The sequence below is a fragment of the Callithrix jacchus genome, chromosome 14, assembly GCF_049354715.1.
Source record: "Callithrix jacchus isolate 240 chromosome 14, calJac240_pri, whole genome shotgun sequence".
Classification (NCBI taxonomy): Eukaryota; Metazoa; Chordata; class Mammalia; order Primates; family Cebidae; genus Callithrix; species Callithrix jacchus.
The window spans coordinates 91,144,532-91,167,785 of record NC_133515.1 but is presented as its reverse complement, the minus strand read 5'-3'; the positions used below and the strand labels follow the sequence as shown (position 1 = coordinate 91,167,785).

The 23,254-nt window shown below is 46.0% G+C and overlaps 1 protein-coding gene and 1 pseudogene across 26 annotated transcripts in view; one reads left to right on the top strand and one right to left on the bottom strand.

Moving 5' to 3' along the window:
• FAM228B (family with sequence similarity 228 member B) overlaps window positions 1–23,254 on the top strand; it is a 90,607-nt gene that overhangs the window by 9,769 nt on the left and 57,584 nt on the right. For 17 of the 25 annotated variants that reach the window (XM_078349852.1, XM_078349858.1, XM_078349835.1 and 14 more), the window contains one exon: window positions 3,067–3,161. The exons of the other annotated variants lie outside the window; for them this stretch is intronic. Coding sequence is in view for 1 of the 17 variants with exons in the window: in XM_078349840.1 (XP_078205966.1) it covers window positions 3,067–3,161 (95 nt within the window). In the remaining 16 variants the exon portion in view is untranslated. The remainder of the gene's footprint in view (window positions 1–3,066; window positions 3,162–23,254) is intronic. 25 annotated transcript variants of the gene reach the window in all.
• LOC100397456 (quinone oxidoreductase PIG3-like) lies at window positions 11,312–16,331 on the bottom strand (annotated as a pseudogene). Its single transcript, XR_013526796.1, has 4 exons — window positions 16,246–16,331; window positions 15,695–15,837; window positions 13,726–13,994; window positions 11,312–11,415 (listed from the first exon to the last, which is right to left on the bottom strand). The product of XR_013526796.1 is annotated as a quinone oxidoreductase PIG3-like (transcript).

The window sequence follows — 23,254 nt, the reverse complement described above, 5'->3', positions numbered from 1 at the left end:
TAACAAGCCCTTATAAGCACACTGGAGTTTATGCTAATAAAGTGACGTAGAGTGGGGGCCCTAGATAGCTTCAGAATGAGCTGGTCACCAGAAAGACCCTGGGAAAGGGAAGCAGGGGAGATTTCGTGCTATAAAAACTCTTTTTTGTTGTTGTTCTTGAGAATGAGTCTCACTCTGTTGCCCAGGATGGAGTGCAGTGGCTTGATCTCAGCTGACTGCAACCTCTGCCTCCTGGGTTCAAGTGATTCTCCTGCCTCAGCCTCCTGAGTACAGGCATGAGCCACCACATCAGGCTAATTTTTGTGTTTTTAGTAGAGATGGGGTTTCACCATCTTGGCCAGGCCTGTCTCGAACTCCTGACCTGAGGTGATCCACCTGCCTTGGCATCCCAAAGAGCTGGGATTAAAGGTGTGAGCCACCCCGCCTGGTCCTAAAAACTCTTGAACAGTGAAATTTGGTGGGCTTCCTAGCTGGTGAACACATCCACCATGGGAAGGTGATGCGGTATACCGCAACTCTGTGGGGACAGAGACCGCAACTCCGTGGGGACAGAGGCTCCTTCACTTGGGACCCTTCTGGACCTCATGGTATGTACCTCTTTTCCTGGCTGTTTATCCCTTTATAATTTTTTTTTTTTTTTTTTAAGCAGAGTATGGCTCTGTCACCCAGGCTGAAATGCAGTGATGCAATCTTGGGTCACTGCAACCTCTGTCTCCTGGGTTCAAGCTATTCTCCTGCCTTGGCCTTCCAAGCAGCTGAGATTACAGATGTGCACCACCAAGCCCAGCCAGTTTTTACATTTTTAGTAGAAACAGGGTTTTGCCATGCTGGCCAGGCTGGTCTTGAACTCTTGGCCTCAAGTGATGCACCTACTTCAACCTTCCAAGGTGTTGGGATTACAGGCATGAACCACTGCACCCAGGGTATGATATTCTTTATAATAAACTGGTAAACATAAATGTTTCCCTGGGTTTTGTGAACCATTCTAGCAAATTATCAAACCCAAGGAGGGAGTCATAGAAATCTCTGATTTATACATTCAGTTGGTCAGAAGGATAGGAGGCTTGGATTTGCAGTTGGCATCTTTAATGGGGGCAACATTGCTGGACTGAGCCCTTAATCTGTGGGATCAGACACTAACTGCAGGTAGAGAATGTCAGAATTGAATTGTGGAACATCCAGCCTGTGTCAGAGAATTGGTTGATGTGGGATAAAACCTGCATATCTAGTGTCAGAAACGAAGTGTTCTGTGTGAGAGTGTAGAAACTGTGGTTTCCCTGGTATGGGAAAATATATTATATTTATATTTAGTAGAAATATAATTGGATACATTTAGTAGAAATGTATCCAATTATGAAAGTTGGGAAATGGTCTGGGTGAGGTGGCTCACACCTGTAATCCCAGCACTTTGGGACGCCAAGGCGGGTGGATCAGTTGAAGTCAGAAGTTCAAGACCAGCCTAGCCAACATGGTGAAACCCCATCTCTACTAAAAATGTAAAAATAAGCTGGGTGTTGTGGTGGGCGCCTGTAGTCCCAGCTTGTTCTTTATAAAAACCAGTAACATGAATGAAATGTATTGTGAGTTAGAGCTGGGAAACAAGACATAGCCAAAGTCTGAAAGACTGGGAATGAGGAGGGAGACATAACCACAGACATAGGAGTGACTAAAAGAAGAATACATCATATTACTTGAAACTCTACAATAACAAGTTGTAAAATCTAGAAAAAATGGAAGATTTTCTAGCAAAATTACTTCTTTCTACTTAATGGGTGAAGTATTTTCTCCTCATTCTGTTGATGTTGGGTTTGGCGCTCTTACTTTGGTCAATGATGAGTGAGGAAGCCATGGTCAGTTTCCGTCAGTCCCTTTGCCCTCCTGCCACCCACAGGTGGCCTCTATTTCACCTTGTCCCCTAGTGAGAAACACTCAGGGTAGCCCTGAATCCAACTTGTCTCAGGACCAGCCCAGCACAGTCACAACCGAGGAAGAAATAGACATTTGTTGTCATAAGTAGTTAAGATTTGGGGGTAGTTTATTTTTGCAGCAAAGGCTGGTTAATAAAGATAAAAATGTCTTTAAAAAATTATCTGGGAGGAGGGGAAATGAGGCCTCATTGTTTAATGGGTACAGAATTTCAGTTTTGCAAGATGAAAAATATTCTGGAGATGGATGGTTGTGATGGTTGTACAATAACATGAATGTACTTAATACCACTGAACTTAAAATGGTTAAGATGGCAAGTTTTAGGTTATGTATATTTTCCTACACTTAATAAATAAATAAGAAAATGTAAACAAAAGCCATATAAGAGTAAAGGGAATAGTATAACGAGCCCCTGTATACTCATAATGCAACTTCAACAATTATCAACTACTTAGTCAATCTACTTAGTGCTTCACAATAGGAGACATATAATGTCTAATTGAATCTCACTTTGTGGTGTTAAGACATTGGCTGGGCGTGGTGGCTTATGCCTGTAATCCCAGCACTTTGGAAGGCTGAGGTGGGCAGATCACTTGAGGTCAACAATTTGAGACCAACCTGGCCAACATGGTAAAACCCCATCTCTGGAGAAATACAAAAATTAGCCAGTCGTGGTGGCTTGAACCTGTAATCCCAGCTACTCAGGAGGCTGAGGCAGGAGAATTGCTTGAATCCGGGAGGCAGAGGTTGCAGTGAGCCAACATGGCATCACTGCACTCAAGCCTGGGCGACAGAGCAAGACTCTGTCTTGGAAAAAAGAAAGAAAGAAAACGACATTATTGGGTTCAGATATTGTCAATTGGCTTACTTCAGTATGAAGTTCCCCCAGTAGCTTTCTTGCCTAACTGTTTCATTAGCTATTGATAATCATTGTCCAGGTTGGTGCCTCTTGGTGGTTTGGGTCTGGGTGCCCTCCCAAATCTCATGTTGAATTGCAATGCCCAATGTTGGAAGAGGAGTGTGGTGGGAGGTGATCGGATTTGGGGGATTGCTGTTTTCACAGCAGTGAGTTCTGAGGAGATCTGGTTGTTTATAAAAGTGTGTAGTACTTCCCCCTTCTCTCTCTTTCTCCTTCTCCAGCCATGTAAGATGTGCCTGCTTCCCCTTTGCCTTCCGCATAATTACAGGTTTCCTGAGGCCTCCCCAGCCATGCTTCCTGTACAGCCTGTGGAACTGTGAGTCAATTAAACTTCTATTTTTTATAAATTACCCAATCTCAGGTAGTTCTTTATAGCAATGCAAGAATGGACTAATAAAATAGGTATCATCTGGGGGGTCTTGCTAAAGTGTATGTTCTGATTCAGTAGGTCTGGAATGGGGCATGATATTTTGCATTCCTTTTTTTTTCTTCTCTTCAACAACACAAAATAATCCATTTTGCATTCATTTTTTTTAACAAATCTTCCATTTCAAAAGAAATTAATCTAGAATAGTCAGTAATATACAACATACTTTTATATTTCTTTTATAGGCATCTACATAATACAAGTTCATTTGTATATGTGCAATATATAATAACCCTGTGTTAGATATGAGTCCTAACAGGATGGAAATATTTTCTTGCACTACTACTTTATGCCTATGAAGGGTGTGAACTTGCAATGTCCTCCTGTTGTAAGCCTAAGTTAATGACACTGTCCTCTCAAACTTTTTCATAAATTATTGACCTAATTTCATTTTAAAAATGGATTCAGCAAACATGAAAATAGAAAGTCCTGTTATTTGTTCATTCAAAATATGAGGGAAAAAAAAAGAGATGATACATTCCTCTATAGAAAAAGTGGGTTTAGAGAACAGTTCTGGTAGTATTTCACATGGTAAAGTATCGAAAGGTCTGAAAAGCAGCCCCCTTGCTCAGGAATAAAAATGATTTCAATGTGTTTCTCTTTCAAATTGCTTAGTAACTCCAAGTGATGTTCAAACTATGGGGGCTGATTACTGGCACTGAGTTCATCAAATTTAGATCTCTCTTGAATAGGGACATTATAGAAATCAAGAGCATCTCTAACCCTGCACATCTGGTGGAGGCTGGAGTTAGGCACTACATGACCCAAGTCATCAGCTAAGTGTGCCAAGAGATTCAACTTTAGATGATGATCTTCCAGGGAGATGTCTTGCCAATCATCTCTAGGAAGAGATGAACCAAAAACTTCTTTAAGATAAGATTCCAAGTGACTCTGGAGATCTTCAGGTGGTGTGTATGCTCAGCTTCGTAAGGGTGGACACACTGGGATAGTTTCCTTTTTCACCTCTTCTACTGTCTCAGCAACCACTGGCTCTTTCTCCTTTCTGGATCACGACGAAATTCTGTATTTTGTCTTGAAATAGAGAATTCTATTTCAAGTGCCTGAGGCTATTCACATAACGACTCTTCTGGTGATGCAGGACACAGATCGCACCACCATCTTCAATGAGATCCATGGGCTTTTTTTTTAAGACAGAGTCTCACTCTGTTGCCCAGGCTGGAGTGCAATGGCACAATCTGAGCTCACTGCAACCTCTGCTTCCTAGGTTCAAGGCATTCTCCTGCTTCAGTCTCTGAAGTAGCTAAGACTACAGGCATGGACCACCACCACGCCTAGGTAATTTTTGTATTTTTAGTAGAGATGAGGTTTTGTCATATTGCCCAGGCTGGTCTCAAACTCCTGACCTTAAGTGATCTCCCAAAGTGCTGGAATTACAGGCGTGAGCCACCACACCTGGCCAAAATTTTGCATTTCTAACAAGCAAGAACCTAGATTATTTCATTAGAGCTTTCTATTCTTTCATCAATTATCGGGTTATTCTGAGGTATAGCTTGAACATACAAGATAGAGATGATAAATGTTATTTGCTAAGTTTCAAAATAATAATCATCTTCCAAAGGTGATCAATGAATTTTTAAAAAATCAGTTATGTGCTCAGAAACTTAAGTATAACTTATGTGTTTCAAACCATTCAAGTTATTCTTTTTAAGGCTCAAATTGTCTCATATTTGGCTAGTGGGGCCCTGCTTTCTGGTTAGACAAGATGTTTCAGGCTCATCTCGTACGTTTCCTGCCTCAAATCTGGAATCAATCATTTCTCAACAGAGCCTGGGTTCCTGTGATTGGAAAATGATATTTAGAGACCACGGTCTGTATTTAAGCAGTGCTCATTGCTATGAGATAGATATTTTCTAGCTCTATCCATTGAGAAATAACAAGAGGCTTCTAGTCCTTTTCAATGGATAGGTTAGAAAATATCTTTTTATGACCGGGCGCGGTGGCTCAAGCCTGTAATCCCAGCACTTTGGGAGGCCGAGGCGGGTGGATCACGAGGTCAACAGATCGAGACCATCCTGGTCAACATGGTGAAACCCCGTCTCTACTAAAAATTACAAAAAGTTAGCTGGGCACGGTGGCACGTGCCTGTAATCCCAGCTACTCAGGAGGCTGAGGCAGGAGAATTGCCTGAACCCAGGGGGCGGAGGTTGCGGTGAGCCGAGATTGCACCATTGCACTCCAGCCTGGGTAACAAGAGCGAAACTCCGTCTCAAAAAAAAAAAAAAAAAAAAAAAAAAAAAGAAAATATCTTTTTATTTTTTTAAGAGAAAATGCATGAAGAATTCTGATAGTTTCAATTTGAGGGCTATAGGGCTTTAACTTAACTTCTTCTTTGTTTTCTTTTTTGAGACAGAGTCTTACTCTGTTGTCCAGGCTGGAGTGCAGTGGCATGATCTTGACTCACTGCAAACTCTGTCTCCCTGGTTTAAGCGATTCTCATGCCCTCAGCCTCCTGAGTAGCTGGGATTACAGGTGTGAGCCACTGAGCTTGGCCTAACTAAACTTCTTAGAGTTTTTTCTCCTGAAACTCATGGCTTCTAATGATATAGGTATACTTACTCTTGTTGTTGTTGAGATAGGGTTTTGCTCTCTCACCCAAGCTGGAGTGCAGTGATATAATCATAGTTCACTGCAGCCTTTATGTCCTGGGCTCAAGTGACATTCCTGCCTCAGCCTCCTGAGTAGCTCAAAATACAGGTGCATGCCACCACACCTGGCTTTTTTGTTTTTTGGTAGAGATGAGATCTTGCTGTGTTACCCAAGTTAGTCTCAAACTCTTGAGCTTGAGCAGTCCTCCTGCCTCAGCCTCCCAAAGTGCTAGGATTACAAGCATGAGCCACTGTGCCCCCCAGTATAGTTATTTATAGTAACATGATTATTGAAAGTTTATAATTTTCTTGGTATCTTTTTGTTCATAGGCTATATCCCCAAATAAGGACATACAGTCAAGTTACTGTGTTCTATTTATTATTGTTATTATTTTTGAGACAGAGTTTCACTCCATTGCCCAGGCTGGAGTGCAATGGCATGACCTCAGCTCATCACAACCTCTGCCTTCTAGGTTCAAGAGATTCTCCTGCCTCAGCCTCCCAAGTAGCTGGAATTACAGGTGTGCACCACCATGCCCAGCTAATTTCTGTATTTTTAGTAGAGACAGGGTTTCACCATGTTGGACAGGCTGGCCTCAAACTCCTGACCTCAGATGATCTGCCCACCTCAGTCTCCCAAAGTGCTGGAATTACAGGCATGAGCCACCGTGCCCAGCAAGTTATTGTGTTCTTAATTTCACATCAGTTGAAATTATTTCTTTCTAGGCCGGGCGTGGCAGCTCACACCTATAATCCTAGCACTTTGGGAGGCCGAGGTGGGTGGATCACCTGATGTCAGGAGTTCAAGACCAGCTTGGCCATCATGGTGAAACCCCATCTTAAAAAAAAAAAAAAGAAATTATTCCTTTCTCTGTGGCTAATCTATGAACTAGAAATACAATTCAGTATATTTCTTTGATTTTAGGGATTCATTTTTTACCTTTTTAAATGTTTCATATTATGTAGAACATTTACGTGGTACCAAAAAAAAAATCTTCAAAATGAAGTAATTCAGAGGAGTCTAGCTCCTACACCCATCCCTTCCATTCTGCCTCCTCCTTCTTATGAAGGTGAAAGGTGAACACTGGTTTCCCTTAGGGTTTATTGATTGATTGATTGAGACAGAATCTCACTCTGTTGCCTAGGCTGGAGTATGATCACAGCTCACTACCTCTACCTCCTGAGCTCAAATGTTACTCCCACCTCACCTTCTCAAGTAGCTGGGACTGCAGGTGTGTGGTACCACACTTGGCTAGTTTTGATTTTTTCTTTCTTTTTTTTTTTTTCAGTAAAGATGGGATCTCTCTATGTTGCCCTAGTCTAAAACTCCTGCCTCAGCCTCCCAAAATGTTGGGGTTACAGGCTTGAGGCCATTACAGGCATGAGGCCCTGCACCTGGCCTTTTTTTTTTCCCTTAAAAAATTTTTTTCACCATCCTTGAACTTGGCTGAAACATCTCCATTTCTGATTCTCCTGTTAGAAAATATAAGAAAATATGTGTGTACATATACATACACATTTATGTTCATATATTCCCCTTTTCTAAGGCCATATTCATTATTGTTTACCACGTTTTTTTCTCTTAACAACATATTCTGGAGATTATGGCAGTTTACCTTTCTTTATACAGTTACATAGTACTCTATCATGTGATATAGTTTATCCACTAAGTTCCCTCTTGATAGATATTTGGATTGCAGTAGAGAGATCTGAGATAAAAGAAATATGTTTGAAGGTCCTGTAGTTGAAAGGAGACCCATGGTAGAAAATAAGGCTGCAGAAACAGGCATGGGTCAGTCTATGCAAAGACTCGTGGCCCTGTAAGGGTCTTATCACTGCTGTACCAGGTATGGAAGGCTATAGAAGTGTATTGAACAAGGCTGTGACATAATTAAATTTGCCTTTTGAAGAGATCACTTTTACTACAGCATAGGATATGGATTACAAGAGAAAAGAGTGGGTATAAGAAGATAAACTAGAGGCTGGCTGCAGTGGCTTACACCTGTAATCCTAGCACTTTGGAGGCCAAGATGGGTGGATCACGAAATTAGGAGATCGAGATCATCTTGGCCAGTATGGTGAAATCCCATCTCTACTAAAAATACAAAAATTAGCTGGGTGTGGTGGTGCACACCTGTAGTCCCAGCTACTTGAGAGGCTGAGGCAAGAAAATCACTTGAACCTGGGAGGCAGAGATTGCAGTGAGCCGAGATCGTGCCACTGAACTGCAGCCTGGCAACAGAGCAAGACTCCATCTCAAAAGAAAAAGAAGATGAAGATAAATTAGAAAACCATTGCAATAGCCCAGGTAAAAGATGGACAGTAGCTTGGATTAGGAGAGATGGTGAAATGGAGAGAAAGGAAAAGACAAAAGAGATTTAGAAAAGAAAATTGGCTACTTGGCGATCCATTGGATCTGAAGATGAGAGAGAGAAGGGGTATCAGGGATGACTTCTAGGTTTCTGGATTTGGCACCTGGATTGACGGTTTGCTATTTATGGGGACAGGAAAGCCTGGAAAAGGAGTAGATATTAGGTGATGATTATGTGTTAAATTTTGAACATGTTAAAGTAGAAGTACCTTTGAGATATCTAAGTGTCAAGTCGTCAGTTTGATATATGCATTTGGAACTCAGAGAAGGGTTTAGGGCCAGGGCTCTGTGTTAATTCAAGCTAGTCCTTTGATCTTCAGAACTGACCTGAATCCCTAGGCCATTTCTGAAGATCAAAGGACTATTCTGAATCTGGGAGCAGATTGGATGTAGTTTATTCCCCCAAATATGGGCATTTGGGCTATGGGAATAGTCAAACAGACCTGGGGTATAGCCATAAGAAAAAAAAGCCAGCCCCCCACAAAAAAATCTGTCATGATATATTTATAATATATGAACACTTTGCAGCTTACATATCGTCTACAAAGTACCTACCTTGCCCACTGCAATGTATTTTACAGCTAATGAAGTGCTCTTATTTCTGTGGTCTCAGTTTAATGTTCTCAACAATGTTGTGAGGTAGTCTGGCCCTAGTTTTCTTTAGCCCAGCCCCGGGCCTCCCCACACTCCCACATCCCTGGCCCTGGCCCTGACAATTCTCCTTGGCCCGGTGTCTCTCATCAGCCACACTGTGTTCGAGTTAGGGCTTCTCCAGGATAATTTTCCCCACGTCTGGTTGGCCTCCATGCGAGCGTGGGCCTTCTGAATCTCAGCCATGATGAAGACTTTGTTCACAACAGGCTATAGCTGCACAGCACGCCCAGGGGAGAAGTGGGCCAGGACTTGCTCCGTGAAGGTCTTCACCAGTGTTTCCTTGTACTGAGGCAGAGAGAACAGTCCATTAACAGGATAAGGATGAAGTCTCCTTGGTCTCATACAACTTCGAGGGGAATATCAGGCCATGCCTGTTTGGCCCTGGTACAAACTTTGACTCAAGGAGGTCAGACCAAACCACGGAGGAGGAAAGGTCATTTATCAATTTAAATTCCCTTGGACAATGAAACCCCTGGAATATCAAGGGACAATGCCACCCCCTGAATCTCCTAAAGTATGGGAGTCTCAATATGAATCCTGGACTTGGAAGAGAGGAGGAGTAAGTCCAAGTCAAATGAGGAAGTAGGTGGCAGAAATGAGACTTCTGAGGGAGGAAGGGTCAGGCTGACCCTGAGATTCCCATCCAGAGGAAGGAGAGTTGGCAATGTCAGCAAAGCTTCATGAGCAGGAATTCTATAAGCCAAGGCAGGTTGGAGTCACATGACTATAACTCAAGGGTAGTGCCCAGAACCTGCTCAGCTTTGTCTGTCACCTACCTTCTGATCCCTGGACCTCAGCAGACTGGTCCACAGACTTCCTCACTTACACAACAGCTTGGAAAGCAAGGGTCTGTTGACTTCTGCTCCCACCATGACACCATTCAGAACCCATCGGCCATCTGCAGCCAAACAGTGGAGGTTCTTCTTCTAGTAGGAGCCACCAATGCACTCGAAGATCACATTGACACCCACACCTTGGATAGTAGGTAGAAATGGCTTAGATATCGTGGGAAGGCAGATGCCCAAACTCCTCCCCTCTGGATCTAGTTTTGCACATTCTCCTGTGTGTCAGGAAACAAAGTGGGAAGAAAAAGCACTATCTGGGAGGCAAGGTGCACTTAGTCCTCCTAGAGAGCTGGGAGAGAAGTGCTAAGCATGCAGCTTTCAGATGACCTTAGGCTAAGGAGATATGTCTCATGATAGTTCTAAACACAGACTAACCCAGCCTTGAGTACTTGCTCTGGAGAGCATTGTTCTGCTCTGAAAAGTTAGTAGACTTCCTCCTTAATTACCTCCTTTTTTGGTAATTAAAGCGATGTAATCCCCTTGGGTACTCGACCCCCTGGAGCTTTGAGGAACTCCCCAAATTTTTTATTTATTTATTTGCTTTTTGAGATAGAGTCTCATTCTGTGGCCCCGGCTGGACTAGAGTGGTGTGATCTCAGCTCACTGCAAGCTCCACCTTCTGGGTTCAAGCAATTCTTGTGCCTCAGCCTCCTGAGTAGCTGGGATTACAGGTGTGTGCCACTACATCTGGCTAATTTCTGTATTGTTAGTAGAGACAGGGTTTCACAGTGTTGGCCAGGCTGGTTTCAAACTCCCAACCTCAGGTGATCCACCCACTTCAGCCTCCGAAAGTGCTGGGATTACAGGTGTGAGCTACTGCGTCCAGCCACCCAAATCTTTTTTTTAATCCATCCCCACCATGGTTGAGATCCCTCAAATGTTTAAATATGGGAATCCCAATCATTCTTCTTTTTCCTCTTCCTCCTCCTCATTTTCCTGCTTCTTCTTCCCTTCTCCTTCTCTCCTCCTGTTTGTCCCTTTTCCTCTTTCTCCTCCATCTCTCTTTCTTTTCCTCTTCTTTCTTCTTCCTCCCCTTCCCCTTCTTCTCTCTTCCTCCTCCTTCACGGGGCAGCCAGGAAGCTCAGACTCTTGCATAATACTTGTTCACAGTTATTGTTCTAATCTTTAGGATTAACATGTTTTTTCTCCTTTCCTTGGTATATATTTTCTAGTTCTAATTAATTTTTTTTCATCCCGAGTGTTTAGACCATCTTCAGCCTTTGGGAAAATACAGTAGAGAGCAAGGATTGCGATGGAGAAAGAAGAGAGGGTTGTGAGTGCACAGGAGGAAAAGGGAGATGTGGTAGGCAGCCTCCAGGATGGTCCCCTGATGACCCCTGCCTTCTAGTATTTACACCTTCCAGTCCCTCCCTTTGGGTGTGGATTGGACTTACAGACTTACTTCTAACAAGAAGGACATGGCAGAAGTGATGGGATGTCACTTCCAAGACTAGGTCACCAAAAGGTGGCTTCCCTATGGGACATGGGACACTTTCTTTCATTCTTGCTTGCTCTCTCTGAAGGAAGCAACTGGCCGTGTTTCACACTGCCCTATGGAGAGGCTCATATATCAAAGAACTGATGTCTCTGGCTAATAGCTGCCAAGAACCTGAAGCCTATGACAGCCATGAGAGTGAACTTGCAAGCTGATTGCACCCCAGGTGAGCCTGGCGATGACCACAGCCCTGGCTGACACCTTGGGAGAGACCTGGAGCTGAAGGACCCAGCTAAATTGCTCCCAGATTCCTGACCCACAGAAATGGGGAGATAATAATATGCATTGTTTTAATTTGTTATGCAGTAATAGATAGCTACTAATAAAGGAGAGGAAGGAGGAGGAAAGGTTATGAAAGGGGAGGGGATAGGATAAGAGAAGGAGGTTAAGCCAGGGATCAGCTAGCTTCTCTTCCAAACACTCAGGCCAGTGCACATGCACATACACACCCTCCTAACACACAGCCCCCCCACACACCAAAAACACAGGCACATACACACCCTCCAAACACACAGCACCCCCACACACACCAAACACACAGGCACATACACACCCTCCAAACACACAGCCCCCCTGCCACACACACCAAACACACAGGCACATATACACCCTCCAAACACACAGCACCCCCTAACACACACACCAAACACACAGGCACATACACACCCTCCAAACACACAGCACCCCCCACACACACACCAAACCACAGGCACATACACACCCTCCAAACACACAGCCCTCCCCCCCACACACCAAACACACAGCCCCCCACACACACACACCAAACACACAGGCACATATACACCCTCCAAACACACAGCCCCCCACACACACACACCAAACACACAGGCACATACACACCCTCCAAACACACAGCCCCCTCCCCACACACCAAACACACAGGCACATACACACCCTCCAGACACACAGCACCCCCCAACACACACACCAAACACACAGGCACATACACACCCTCCAAACATACAGCCCCCCCCCCACACACACCAAACACACAGGCACATACAGACCCTCCAAACACACAGCCCCCCCCACACCAAACACACAGGCACATACACACCCTCCAAACACACAGTCCCCCCCCCCACACACCAAACACACAGGCACATACATACCCTCCAAACACACAGCACCCCCCCACACACACACCAAACACACAGGCACATATACACCCTCCAAACACACAGGCCCACACACCCCCCCACACACACCAAACACACAGGCACATACACAGTCTCCAAACACACAAGCACGAGTGCACATACACACACACACACACACTACAAATTCACAGGCTTGCTCACACCCAGCCTCCAAACACACAGGCCTGCACACACACACACCCTCCAAACACACAGGCCAGTGCACATGCACATACATACCCTCCAAACATACAGGTACACACACACACACACACACACCCCCAAACACACAGGCACATACACCCACACTCTCCAAACACACAAGCATGTGCCTTACACACACACTACAAACACACAGGCCTGTCCACACACACACTAAATACACAGGCCTGCGCGCGCACACACACACACACACACCCTCCAAACACGCAGGCCTCCAAACACACACCCTCCAAACACACAGGCCAGTGGACATGCACATACACACCCTCCAAACACACAGGCCTACACACACACACACACACACACACACCAAACACACAGGCACATACACACACCCTCCAAACACACAAGCATGCACACACACACACTACAAACACACAGGCCTGCACACACACACACACACACGCCCTCCAAACACACAGCCCACCCCCACACCCTTCAAACACACAGACCAGCACACACACACAGACACACACACACACACACAATCCACACAGGCCTGCACACACACACCCCACACCTTCCAAACACATAGGCACACACACACACACACACACACATTCCAAACACACAGCACCCCCCAAACACCCAGGCCTGCAGACACACACACACCCTCCAAACACACAGACACACACATACCCTCCAAACACACAGATACACACATGTACACACACACACTCCAAACACACCCCCCCACACACACCCTTCAAACACACAGGCCTGCACACACACACACACACACACGCCCTCCAAACACACAGCCTACCCCCACACCCTTCAAACACACAGGCCAGCACATACACATACATACACACTCTAAACACACAGGCCTGCAAACACACACACCCACACCCTCCAAACACACAGGCATACACACACACACACACACACACACACACACACTCTCTTCAAACACACAGGCCACCCCCCACACTCTCCAAACACACAGGCCTATAGACACACACACACCCTCCAAACACACAGACACATACACACCCTCCAAATATACAGGCACACACATGCACACACACACACTACAAACATACCCCCCCACATACACCCTCCAAAAACACCCTCTCTGGGGTAGGGATCCTCCTCACCCACACAGTGCAGCAGCTGGAAGGCAGTGAGCCAGGCCTCTGGGATGATTGCAGCCTGGGCAGGGTCAGTCCCTCTGGGATAGGCATGAGGAGCCCCTCGGGGACAGTTATGTACTGAGCGTGGCCCCCACCAGGCAGAAGAGCCATGGCTGCATCTCCGATTTTCCAGTGTCCCTGGCAGCCAGGCCCCAGCTCTGCCACATCTGTCCAGTTGCCTTGAGTCCCAAAATGTTGCTGGCTCCTGGGGGCAGGGAATACTGGCCTTGTCTCTGTAAAGGGAGGGCAGCACAGTAAGTGGGTCTGATAAGAGGGGTTAAATGTCAGTCCTCCTTGTTGCTGGAGAGAAGGTGGATTTTTGGCTTGGAATCTACTTTTGGTTTTCTAGAGTGGGAGAAAATTCAGATAGTCTCCAAATAAGAGTCATTCCAGAAACAGCTTCATCTCAGAGACAGCACGTCTGAGAGGTCTTCCCTGTCACTCCCTCCGCCTGGCAGACCATGCTGTGAGTCAGGGGGCCGAGGGAGCTGGGAGAAGGCGTGGAATGCAGCTTGCTAAGGTCTGAGACCCTGAGAGGTGGGGCTGGCCAGGGGACATCCTGCAATCTCAGCCCTTGTTTCTCCTGCTCTGAACTCAGCTTCAACAAGAAGGTGGGCTATTATGCCATATTTACCAGCTAGAAACTGGATCTGCAAAGGGGATGTCATGCAAACTGGCTCTCTAATTCTCTCCAGCCTGGAGGAAGGGGAGGCAGGAAGGGTGCTGGCTTGGCTCTGGGGCACAGGGACTGAGATCATGGCTTGCAAGGGGTTGCATTCATTGCTGCCTGACACAACTTGGGACTTGGATCAGAATAGGCTCCAAACAAAGGGGCCTGGGACCCTCAGTTCTCACACTTCCTATGTATACACCAATCCCCTCCTTCCTGAGAGCCAGCTCTCTGGACACTGGAGCCAAATGATCTGGGTTCAAATTCTGTCTGCCATTTATTCAGTCATATAACACATACTACACATGCTTACTATGTGTCAGGCCCTGTACTAGGCAAAGCAGATTGCTCTGTCCTGGTGGAACTTACAGTCTAGTGGGGGAAGACAGACTTTAAAGAATTAAACACACACACACACACACACACACACACACACACACACACGAGCCAGATCTGTGGAAACTAACAGTCTGCCATGAGAGGAGAAGTCAGACATACAAAAAATGGTTGAAGAGCATCGCAGGGAGAGAGAAGGGTAAGCTCAGGGCAGGAAGGAGCGTGGAGAGCAGCAAGAGGGTGCTGAGCAAGTGACAGGAGCTTCTGCTCAGGGGGATGAGGTGTCAGAGGCCTAACCAGCAGGACCCCACAGCGGGTGAGGAGTTTCCATCTTGTCCTAAGTGCGTGGCCATCTCTCTGTGGGTCGCTCTGGCTGCCAGGTGGAGAGGGGGCTGGAGGAGGTACTGCCAGCGCCCAGGTAAAGTAGAACTGGCGTGGCCCTGGATAGAGCAGCAGGGAGAAGGGGGCTGACTGGACATCTGCTATGATGAGGGAGGCTCAGAGGCCCAGGCTGATGAAGCAGATGAGGAGCAGAGAGACAGGGCGTCAACCCCAAGCTTCTGGCTTACGTAGCTTCCTGGGCATCATTCTCACTTTCCTCATTACTGAAATGGAGACACAAGGACCCATCTCCTTGTGTGCTTGTAAGGCACTGAGCAGGTGCTAATGTCTGCGCGGACTCTCCCGGCATGGCCCAGGTGTGGGGCTAGGAAAGGCGGTGTCCCTAGCTGGCTCCAAGGGCACAATGGTGGGTGCTGCAGTCCTGCTCCTGAATCTGACATAGATGCCAAGAACCTAAGCCACCCATCTAGCCATGCTGGGTCCAGCTCCCTTCAAAACTGGCTAATGGTCAGATCCTGACCCAAGCAGCTCTGATCCAGGAGCAGGCGCTGGTCCCCAGTGCCCCACCCCATGGTGACTGGGTACCTGCATTAAGTCTGCCCGGTTCAGGGCACTGGCTGCCACCTTTAGGAGGACTTCACCTTCCCCTGGGCTTGGCTTGGCTACCTCCTTCACGTAGAGGTTTTCCGGTCCTCCTGGCTTGTCAAAATGCACGGCCAACATTTTATCTGAGGACACAGGAGTGGAGGGATGAAAGAAAGGCATGAAAATGGGGACAGATTTGAAAGGAACCCCCTTTCCCAAATTAGGATCTCCAGAGATCGCCTGTCTCCACCTCTCATTCTCTGACTGCTGCCCCTCACTGTCACTGCCTGTCTGGCTTCCCTAACTACATCCCTAGCTACTGCTGCTTCCTGCATCTTCTCTGACTGTGAAGAGGGATTCATGCAGCAGCTTTGGAATGAAAGCGAGATTCAAGTCTTAGGCAAGAATGGGACTAAAATATTATTACATAATGCACTGTCCTGGTCCCAGCCAGAGCAGGGCTCTGCAGACAGTCCCTCTCCCAGGGAGTTAGCCTGCCTTTCTGGGGCTGGTGGCCCTGAGAGCACAGCCCAGGTGGAGGGGAGCCTTACCTGGAGCCATCCTGCTGGGGTCTCCCTCCTTCCGTCAGCACTGGGGTGCCTGCGCCTCCTGCCTCGGTGTGGCTGCTGCTGCTGCTGCAGACCCAGCTCAGGGAGGGACTATTTATGTTCCTGGCGGAGGGATCAGCAGGCCCATTGCCTGGGATGTGGATGTGCCCTGTTTGTTCATTTTAGAAATTTAATTATCAAAGTGATCTCATTATGTTACACAAGTTTGATCCTCGGGGGACACGACCTGCCCTGCACCCCTCAACCTAAGGCTGTGGTGGCTGCATTCCTCCCTGTGCCCCTCAACCTGAGGCTCTGGTGGCCCGAGTTCCTCCTGGCACCCCTCAGGCCGAGGCTGTGGTGGCTGGTCCCTCCCTGCACGGGTTGTGACAGGCTGTCTTCCTGACTTGTGTATCTCTGGATGCTGCTTCTGTCCCAGGGCAGGAGGGTGGCTGAGTGCCGCTTTCCCTTAGGGGCAGATAACTCACGTTTGGGGTGAAGGGGTGGCCATCTTGTATCCAGCTCTGTGCCAGCCATGTGGTGGGCAGAGAAGGCGCAGTGCAGTTTTTAAGGGAGGGTGAAGAAGTGAAGGGATGGGCGCCCAAGGGACCCCTGAAGGCTGTGGGTGTTTGAGAGGGGAAGGTGCCTCAGGCTGGGGAAAGGTGCTTGGAAGCAGCTGTGCCTACTTGAGCCTCACAACATCTCCAAAGAGTCAGGCAGGTAATGAGCTCCATTTTCAGGTGGGAAAACAGAGAGGTAAAGGTCTCATCTAGGATCAGAGCTCCTCCACAGAAAAGCAGCTGCCAGAACCCAGGAGTCCTGGGTTAGAGTCTGCAGGAAAGGCTGCCTCATCACCCCCTCCCACCCGAATGCTGAAAAGGACAAGTGAGAGAAGGAAGGGCACCTTGGAAGTGGCTGCCCCTCACAGCAGATGGGGAAAGGAGGGATTTCTATATGTAGTGTGGAGCTTAGGAGGTTTCCCTGTGTGCTGCAAACGTCATCTCCATCTCTGAGTGCCTGATCCCCTGAAAGGGGCAGCGATAGGTCTGTTGGAAACCCCATAAAAAAGTTTGCTTTTCTTGAGACAAAGCATCCCCTCTGCTCTAATCCCCTTTCTGTCAAGATCCAAATTTTTGGGTTGGGTGGTAATTTGCAGTGTCTGTATCCACAGTGCCCCAGCTTTGAGTCTCCCCAAAGGATCATGTTTTAGCAGAACAAACAATATCTCTGTGTTAAGCATGGGTGGAGGTCTGTGTCCAGAAACCTAGCTGGTCCTAGGGTGCAGTTGCTCCTGCTCATCCTGATAGTTAAATGGGTTTGGGGGGATAATCTCTTGTCTAGTGGGTTCCCAGCTCCTCCAAAGGATTCGGTGAAGTTCTGCTGAGTCACCTTGAGGCAGCAGCTTCTCTAATTCTAAGCCGAAACTTGGGGATGACTCATGGTCTGGAGCAGCATAAAGGTTGATACTTTTCCCACTGAAGGAGCTGGAGCAGTTCAGCTCTGGGTACAGTGCCAGCTTCTGTGCCTGCAGGACTTTTCCTGGGTTCCTCCTCCCCTCCCTCTGTAGACACCCCACCCTGAGGCTGATGGGCAAATCCTGGGAGTAAAGATTTAGGAAGGCTGTGGGAGAAGGAAGGGCTTGGAATCTGCCCAGCAGGCCCCCTGTTCACCCCTGGTGTCTTCTGGGGCTGTCTGCTTGGCTGCCTGCCTCTGCCATCTTCCTGGCCACCCACCACCATGGCTCAGGGCCCAAGGCATTTCTCCTTACTCCAGGTGGTAGTCTGCACATTTTTAAATTCTGAAATAGGCAAAAAGTATGTTCCAAAACTATGTGTCCCCTCTCACTTCTCATTTCTTTTAATTTTACTTTGAGTTCTGGGATACATGTGTTGAACATGCAGGTTTGTTACTTAGGTATACATGTGCCATGGTGGTTTGCTACACCTATCAGCCGTCATCTAGGTTTTAAGTCCCTCATGCATTAAGTATTTGTCCTAAATGCTCTCCCTCTCCTTGCCCCCATCCCCCAAAAGGCCCTGATGTGTGATGTTCTCCTCCCTGTGTCCATGTGTTCTCATTGTTCAACTCCCACTTATAAGCAAGAACATTTGGTGTTTAGTTTTCTGTTCCTCTGTTAGTTTGCTGAGGATGACAGTTTCCAGCTTCATCCGTATCCCCGAAAAGGACATGAACTCATTCTTTTTTATGGCTACATAATATTCCATGGTGCATATGTATCACATTTTCTTTATCCAGTCTATCATTGATGGGCATTTTGGTTGGTTCCAAGTCTTTCCTATTGTAAATAGTGCTGCAATAAACATAGGTATGCATGTGTCTCTTTTTTTTTTTTTTTTTTTTTTGAGACAGAGTCTTGCTGTGTCACCCAGGCTGGAGTGCATGGTGCAATCTCGGCTCACTGCAACCTCTGCCTCCAGGGTTCAAGTGATTCTCCTGCTTCAGCTTCCCAAGTAGCTGGGACTACAGGTGCCCGCCACCACACCTGGCTAAGTTTTTTTGTATTTTTAGTAGAGGTTTCACTACACTGGCCAGGCTGGTCAATATAGAGGTTTTACTATATTGGTCAGGCTTGAACTCCTGACCTCATGATCTGCCTGCCTCAGCCTCCCAATGTGCTGGGATTACAGTATGAGCCATCGTGCCTGGCTGCATGTGTCTTTATAGTAGAATGATTGATAAACCTTTGGGTATATACCCAGTAATGGGATTGCTGGGCCAAATGGTATTTCTGATTCTAGATCCTTGAGGAATCGCCACACACTTTTTTTTTTAAAGACAGGGTCTTGCTCTGTTACCAAGGCTGGAGTGCAGTGGCACCATCATAGCTTACTGCAGCCTTGACCTCTTGGATTAAAGTGATCCTCCTGCCTCAGGCTCCTGAATAAGTGGGCCTTGGCCCCCTGCATAGTCTCATGTGCCTCAGACTGCAGGCACATGCCACCACACCTGGCTACTTTTAAAAGTTTTGGTAGAGACAAGGTCTTGTCATGTTGCTCAGGTTGGTCTTCAACTCCTGGGCTTAAGTGATCTTCCTGCCTCACTTACCGAAGTGCTGGAATTACAGGTGTGAGCCACTGTGCCTAGCCTCCTCTCACATTTTTAAGTTGATCTCTACAATTATTCATCTGAAATATAAATAGTTCAAAAGATAAGGATTTCTTATTTCTTTAAATACTAACATTTTAAACTCTTACGACAGGCTTTCCGCCGCCCCCTCAAGAGACAGAGTCTCATTCTGTTGCCCAGGCTGGAGTACAATGGTGTGATCATAACTCACTGTAACCTCAAACTCCTGAGCTCAAGAAATCCTCCCACCTCAGCCATCCTAGAAGCTAGGACTATAGGCACATGACACCATGCCTGGCTAAACTTTCTATTTTTTGTAGAGACAGTCTTACTATGTTGCCTCAGCTGGTCTTGAACTCTTGTCCTCAAGGGATCTTCCTGCCTTGGCCTCTCAAAGAACCGGGTTTATAGGCATGAGCCACTTTGCCCAGCCTACATCAGGCTTTTAAATATATCAATTGGACTGGGTGTGGTGGCTCACACATGTAATGCCAGCACTTCGGGAGGCAGAGGTACGCAGATTACTTGAGGTCAGGAGTTGGAGACCATCCCAACTAACATGATGAAGCCCATCTCTAGTAAAAATACACACACAAAAAATAGCTTGGCATGGTGGCTCATGCCTGTTGTCCCAGCTACTCTCGAAGGTGAGGCAGGAGAATCACTTGAACCTGGGAGGCAAAGGTTTCTGTGAGCCGAGATCACAACACTGCACTCCAGCCTGATATTAGAGCAATTTGATATTAATATAATCATCCACTAAACAAGACCTAAACTCTTCTTTAACAGTTAAAAGTTTACAACCTTATTTTTCTTCTACTACTCATGTTTTTATTCCACTTTTTTCATTGAATCATATTCTGGTATATTTTATGCTTTACTGATCATTCTTATCTGCAACCAAAATACATATATAAATTGACATTAACTAAAAAAATTATTTTCTGTGACCACAGGGCTACTATATGTGTTAAATTTTGTTTGGATTTATTATTACAATATTAATAGTCCACAATTGATCAAAACAATATGTATTACTTTAAATAATAATTATGAAAAATAAAATAAATTTTTTTTGGAAAGACATTCTTAATGACAGTTGGTAGGGTTGAATTTCTCCCAATAGTTATTATATATGTGGATGAATATTACTTATTGCTAGAATGGGACTGAGTTTGAAATTAGTTCTCTTCCTATTTTTTATTTTTATAGACAAGATCTGAGAAATCTAGTTTGCATAAATTAGATGGGAAAGAAATTTCACTGTAGGAATGCTAGCTGATTCTTTGAATACCTCTGAATTATGTAGTAAAAACCATATAATGATTTATCATCAAAAGTTATTTTCAATGCTCTATTAGCTGACAACTTAATTAGATCTTGCTTCAGTTTTATCGAAAGTAAATACTTGGAAATCATCCAGTCTGTTACTCGGTCACAAGTGTCATCCAAGTTCTCAGTTTCTGGAATTATATCAACAAAGCTTTCTGAAGACATATCAAATGTTTATTAATTATATCTGCTATTTTTTCATTTAGAGGCACTTTGTTTAAATTGATATACTCAGGAAAGATTCAGGAAGTAAAAATCTTAATTTCAATACATTTTTGCTAAATTTTTGGGATCGAATCCTTTTATCTTATCACATGCTTGAAATGTATTTTCAGGCCAGTCATGGTGGCTCACACATATAATCCCAGGAGTTTAAGACCAGCCTGGCCAACATGGCGAAACATTGTCTCTACTAGAAGTACAAAAATTAGGAGTTGGGCATGGTGGCTCATGCCTGTAATCCCAGCATTTTGGGAGGCTGAGGCAGGTGGATTACGAGGTCAGGGGTTTGAGACCAGCCTGACCAACATGGTGAAACCCCATTTCTACTTAAAAATACAAAAATTAGCCAGGTGTGGTGGCACACACCTGTAATCTCAGCTACCCGGGAGGTTGAGGCAGGAGAACTGCTTGAACCCGGGAGGCAGAGGTTGTGGTGAGGCCAGAGCATGCTATTGCACTCCAGCCTGGGACCAGCCTGGGCAACAGAGTGAGACTCCAAGATTCCGTCTCAAAAAAAAAAACAAAAAAACAAAAATTAGTTGGTTGCGGTGGCAGGCGCCTGTAGGCTGAGGCAGGAGAATCGCTTGAACCCAGGAGGTGGAGGTTGCAGTGAGCCGAGATCATGCCATTGCAGTCCAGCCTGGGCAACAGAGACTCTGTCTCAAAACAAACAAACAAAATATTTTCAGTAACATGTTGGAGCTGCAGACTTAACTCATTTATGGAAAACATCTGTGACATTCTTATTGGCAAAGGCAGTCCTCACTGTTAAACTACTCAGCCAAATCAAATTACTTTCTATCAGAAAAGATTTCTCATTTTTAAATTAAAGTAATCATGCTAATATGTGCCTTGTGACAATCATTTCGCTTCTGAATCTTAACAAATATAGACGGACAAGGCATGCAGACTTCCTTTCCTGGATGAATTATGATATAAGAGTGTTCCTGTTTCTCACTGATTCTTTTTTTGCTTTACTCTTATGGGACTCTCCTTCATATGTGATGCATTTTTGAACAATAGAGCATGAAACAGATAATTCAATTTAAGAATATTTAGAATATTCCCTTCCTTTGGTACCTTACAGCTCTTATGCTCCAAGCCAGGCTCAAAGGCTCAAAGGGCTGTGTGAGTGTGAGCTCTTTTGTATGCTGGGTGAAGGGAGGCTGAGGAGGGGAGGCCAGAAAGTAACCTTGACATGAGTCTTCAACTACAGCAGATCCTTTTTAGGAAAGTACATATGGAAGTTGAGAACCTGGGAAAAATGAACCCCTTAAATCCATTCATGCCTGTGTGCCTCTTCTAGTGGCTTTGTGAACCACCAAGACACAAAGTTCTCTAGTTTTGAGACCCTTGTTTCAAAAGATCACCTGCTCCCTGGGCACCTCCACAGGTGCTGTATAGCTATCACCAACGTGTCTCTTGTGTGGGTCTCTCTGAGTAGCTGGACCCAACTGGAAGTTTGTAATGAGAATTATAGGAAGCAGCTGAAATGCCCTACAGAGGAGGCTCCAGACAGTTATTGCCTTGAGGAAGTTTATGAAAAAGGCTCCCACTAGGCACCCAGCAGTGCAGCAGGTGTGTTTAGGAAAGGCTGGCCAGCCAGGTGGTGAGCTGCCAAGAGGCTTCACCAGGCCTGCAGAATTTCAGAGGTTCACTATAGTCCAGATCAGACTCCCTGCTCATCAGCACGTGTAGTGCAGTCTACAGCTCACAGAATTGAGTTCTCAAATCCAGATGTCAGTGTGCTAATTTATAAGGAGAAATTATTGGCATGGGGACTGAACCCCAAAATCTATAGGCAAATCTATGTGGAATGTCAAATGATAAGCTAAGACTCAGGACAAGATGGGATGATTGACATGAATTGAGGGTGGGGCCAAGATGGTGGACTAGAGGCAGCTCATGTGTGCTGCTGTCAAGGAGAAGAAGCAAAAGGACTAGTGAACACTGACCTACAGGCTGATCATCTGAGAAACCATGCCGGTATCCATCAGGGCAGCAGAGGAACACAGAGAGCATAGAGGAGTGAAGCCAGGCACCAACTGTATGGGCTCAGCATGGAGCCAGGAGAATCTCTCCAACACAAGACAGGGTGAGTGAGTGAGAGCCCTCAGGGGGACTCATGCTCTCCACAGGGATCCATGCAAGATGAGGAATAGGAGAATCCTTTGGGCCCCACACCCACCCATCGTGCTTCTAGACTGAGGCAGAGAGCCACTTAGACGTTTTATGGGGTCACCTCTCGAGTCCAAAGGGACCTCTATAAGCCTTGGGCCCCAGAGCAGACAAGCCAGCACCATAGCCCCAGTAGAGGCTGCAGTTACCATGCCTGGGAGCAGTAAGGTTGCTCCACCCACTCATGCTGGGC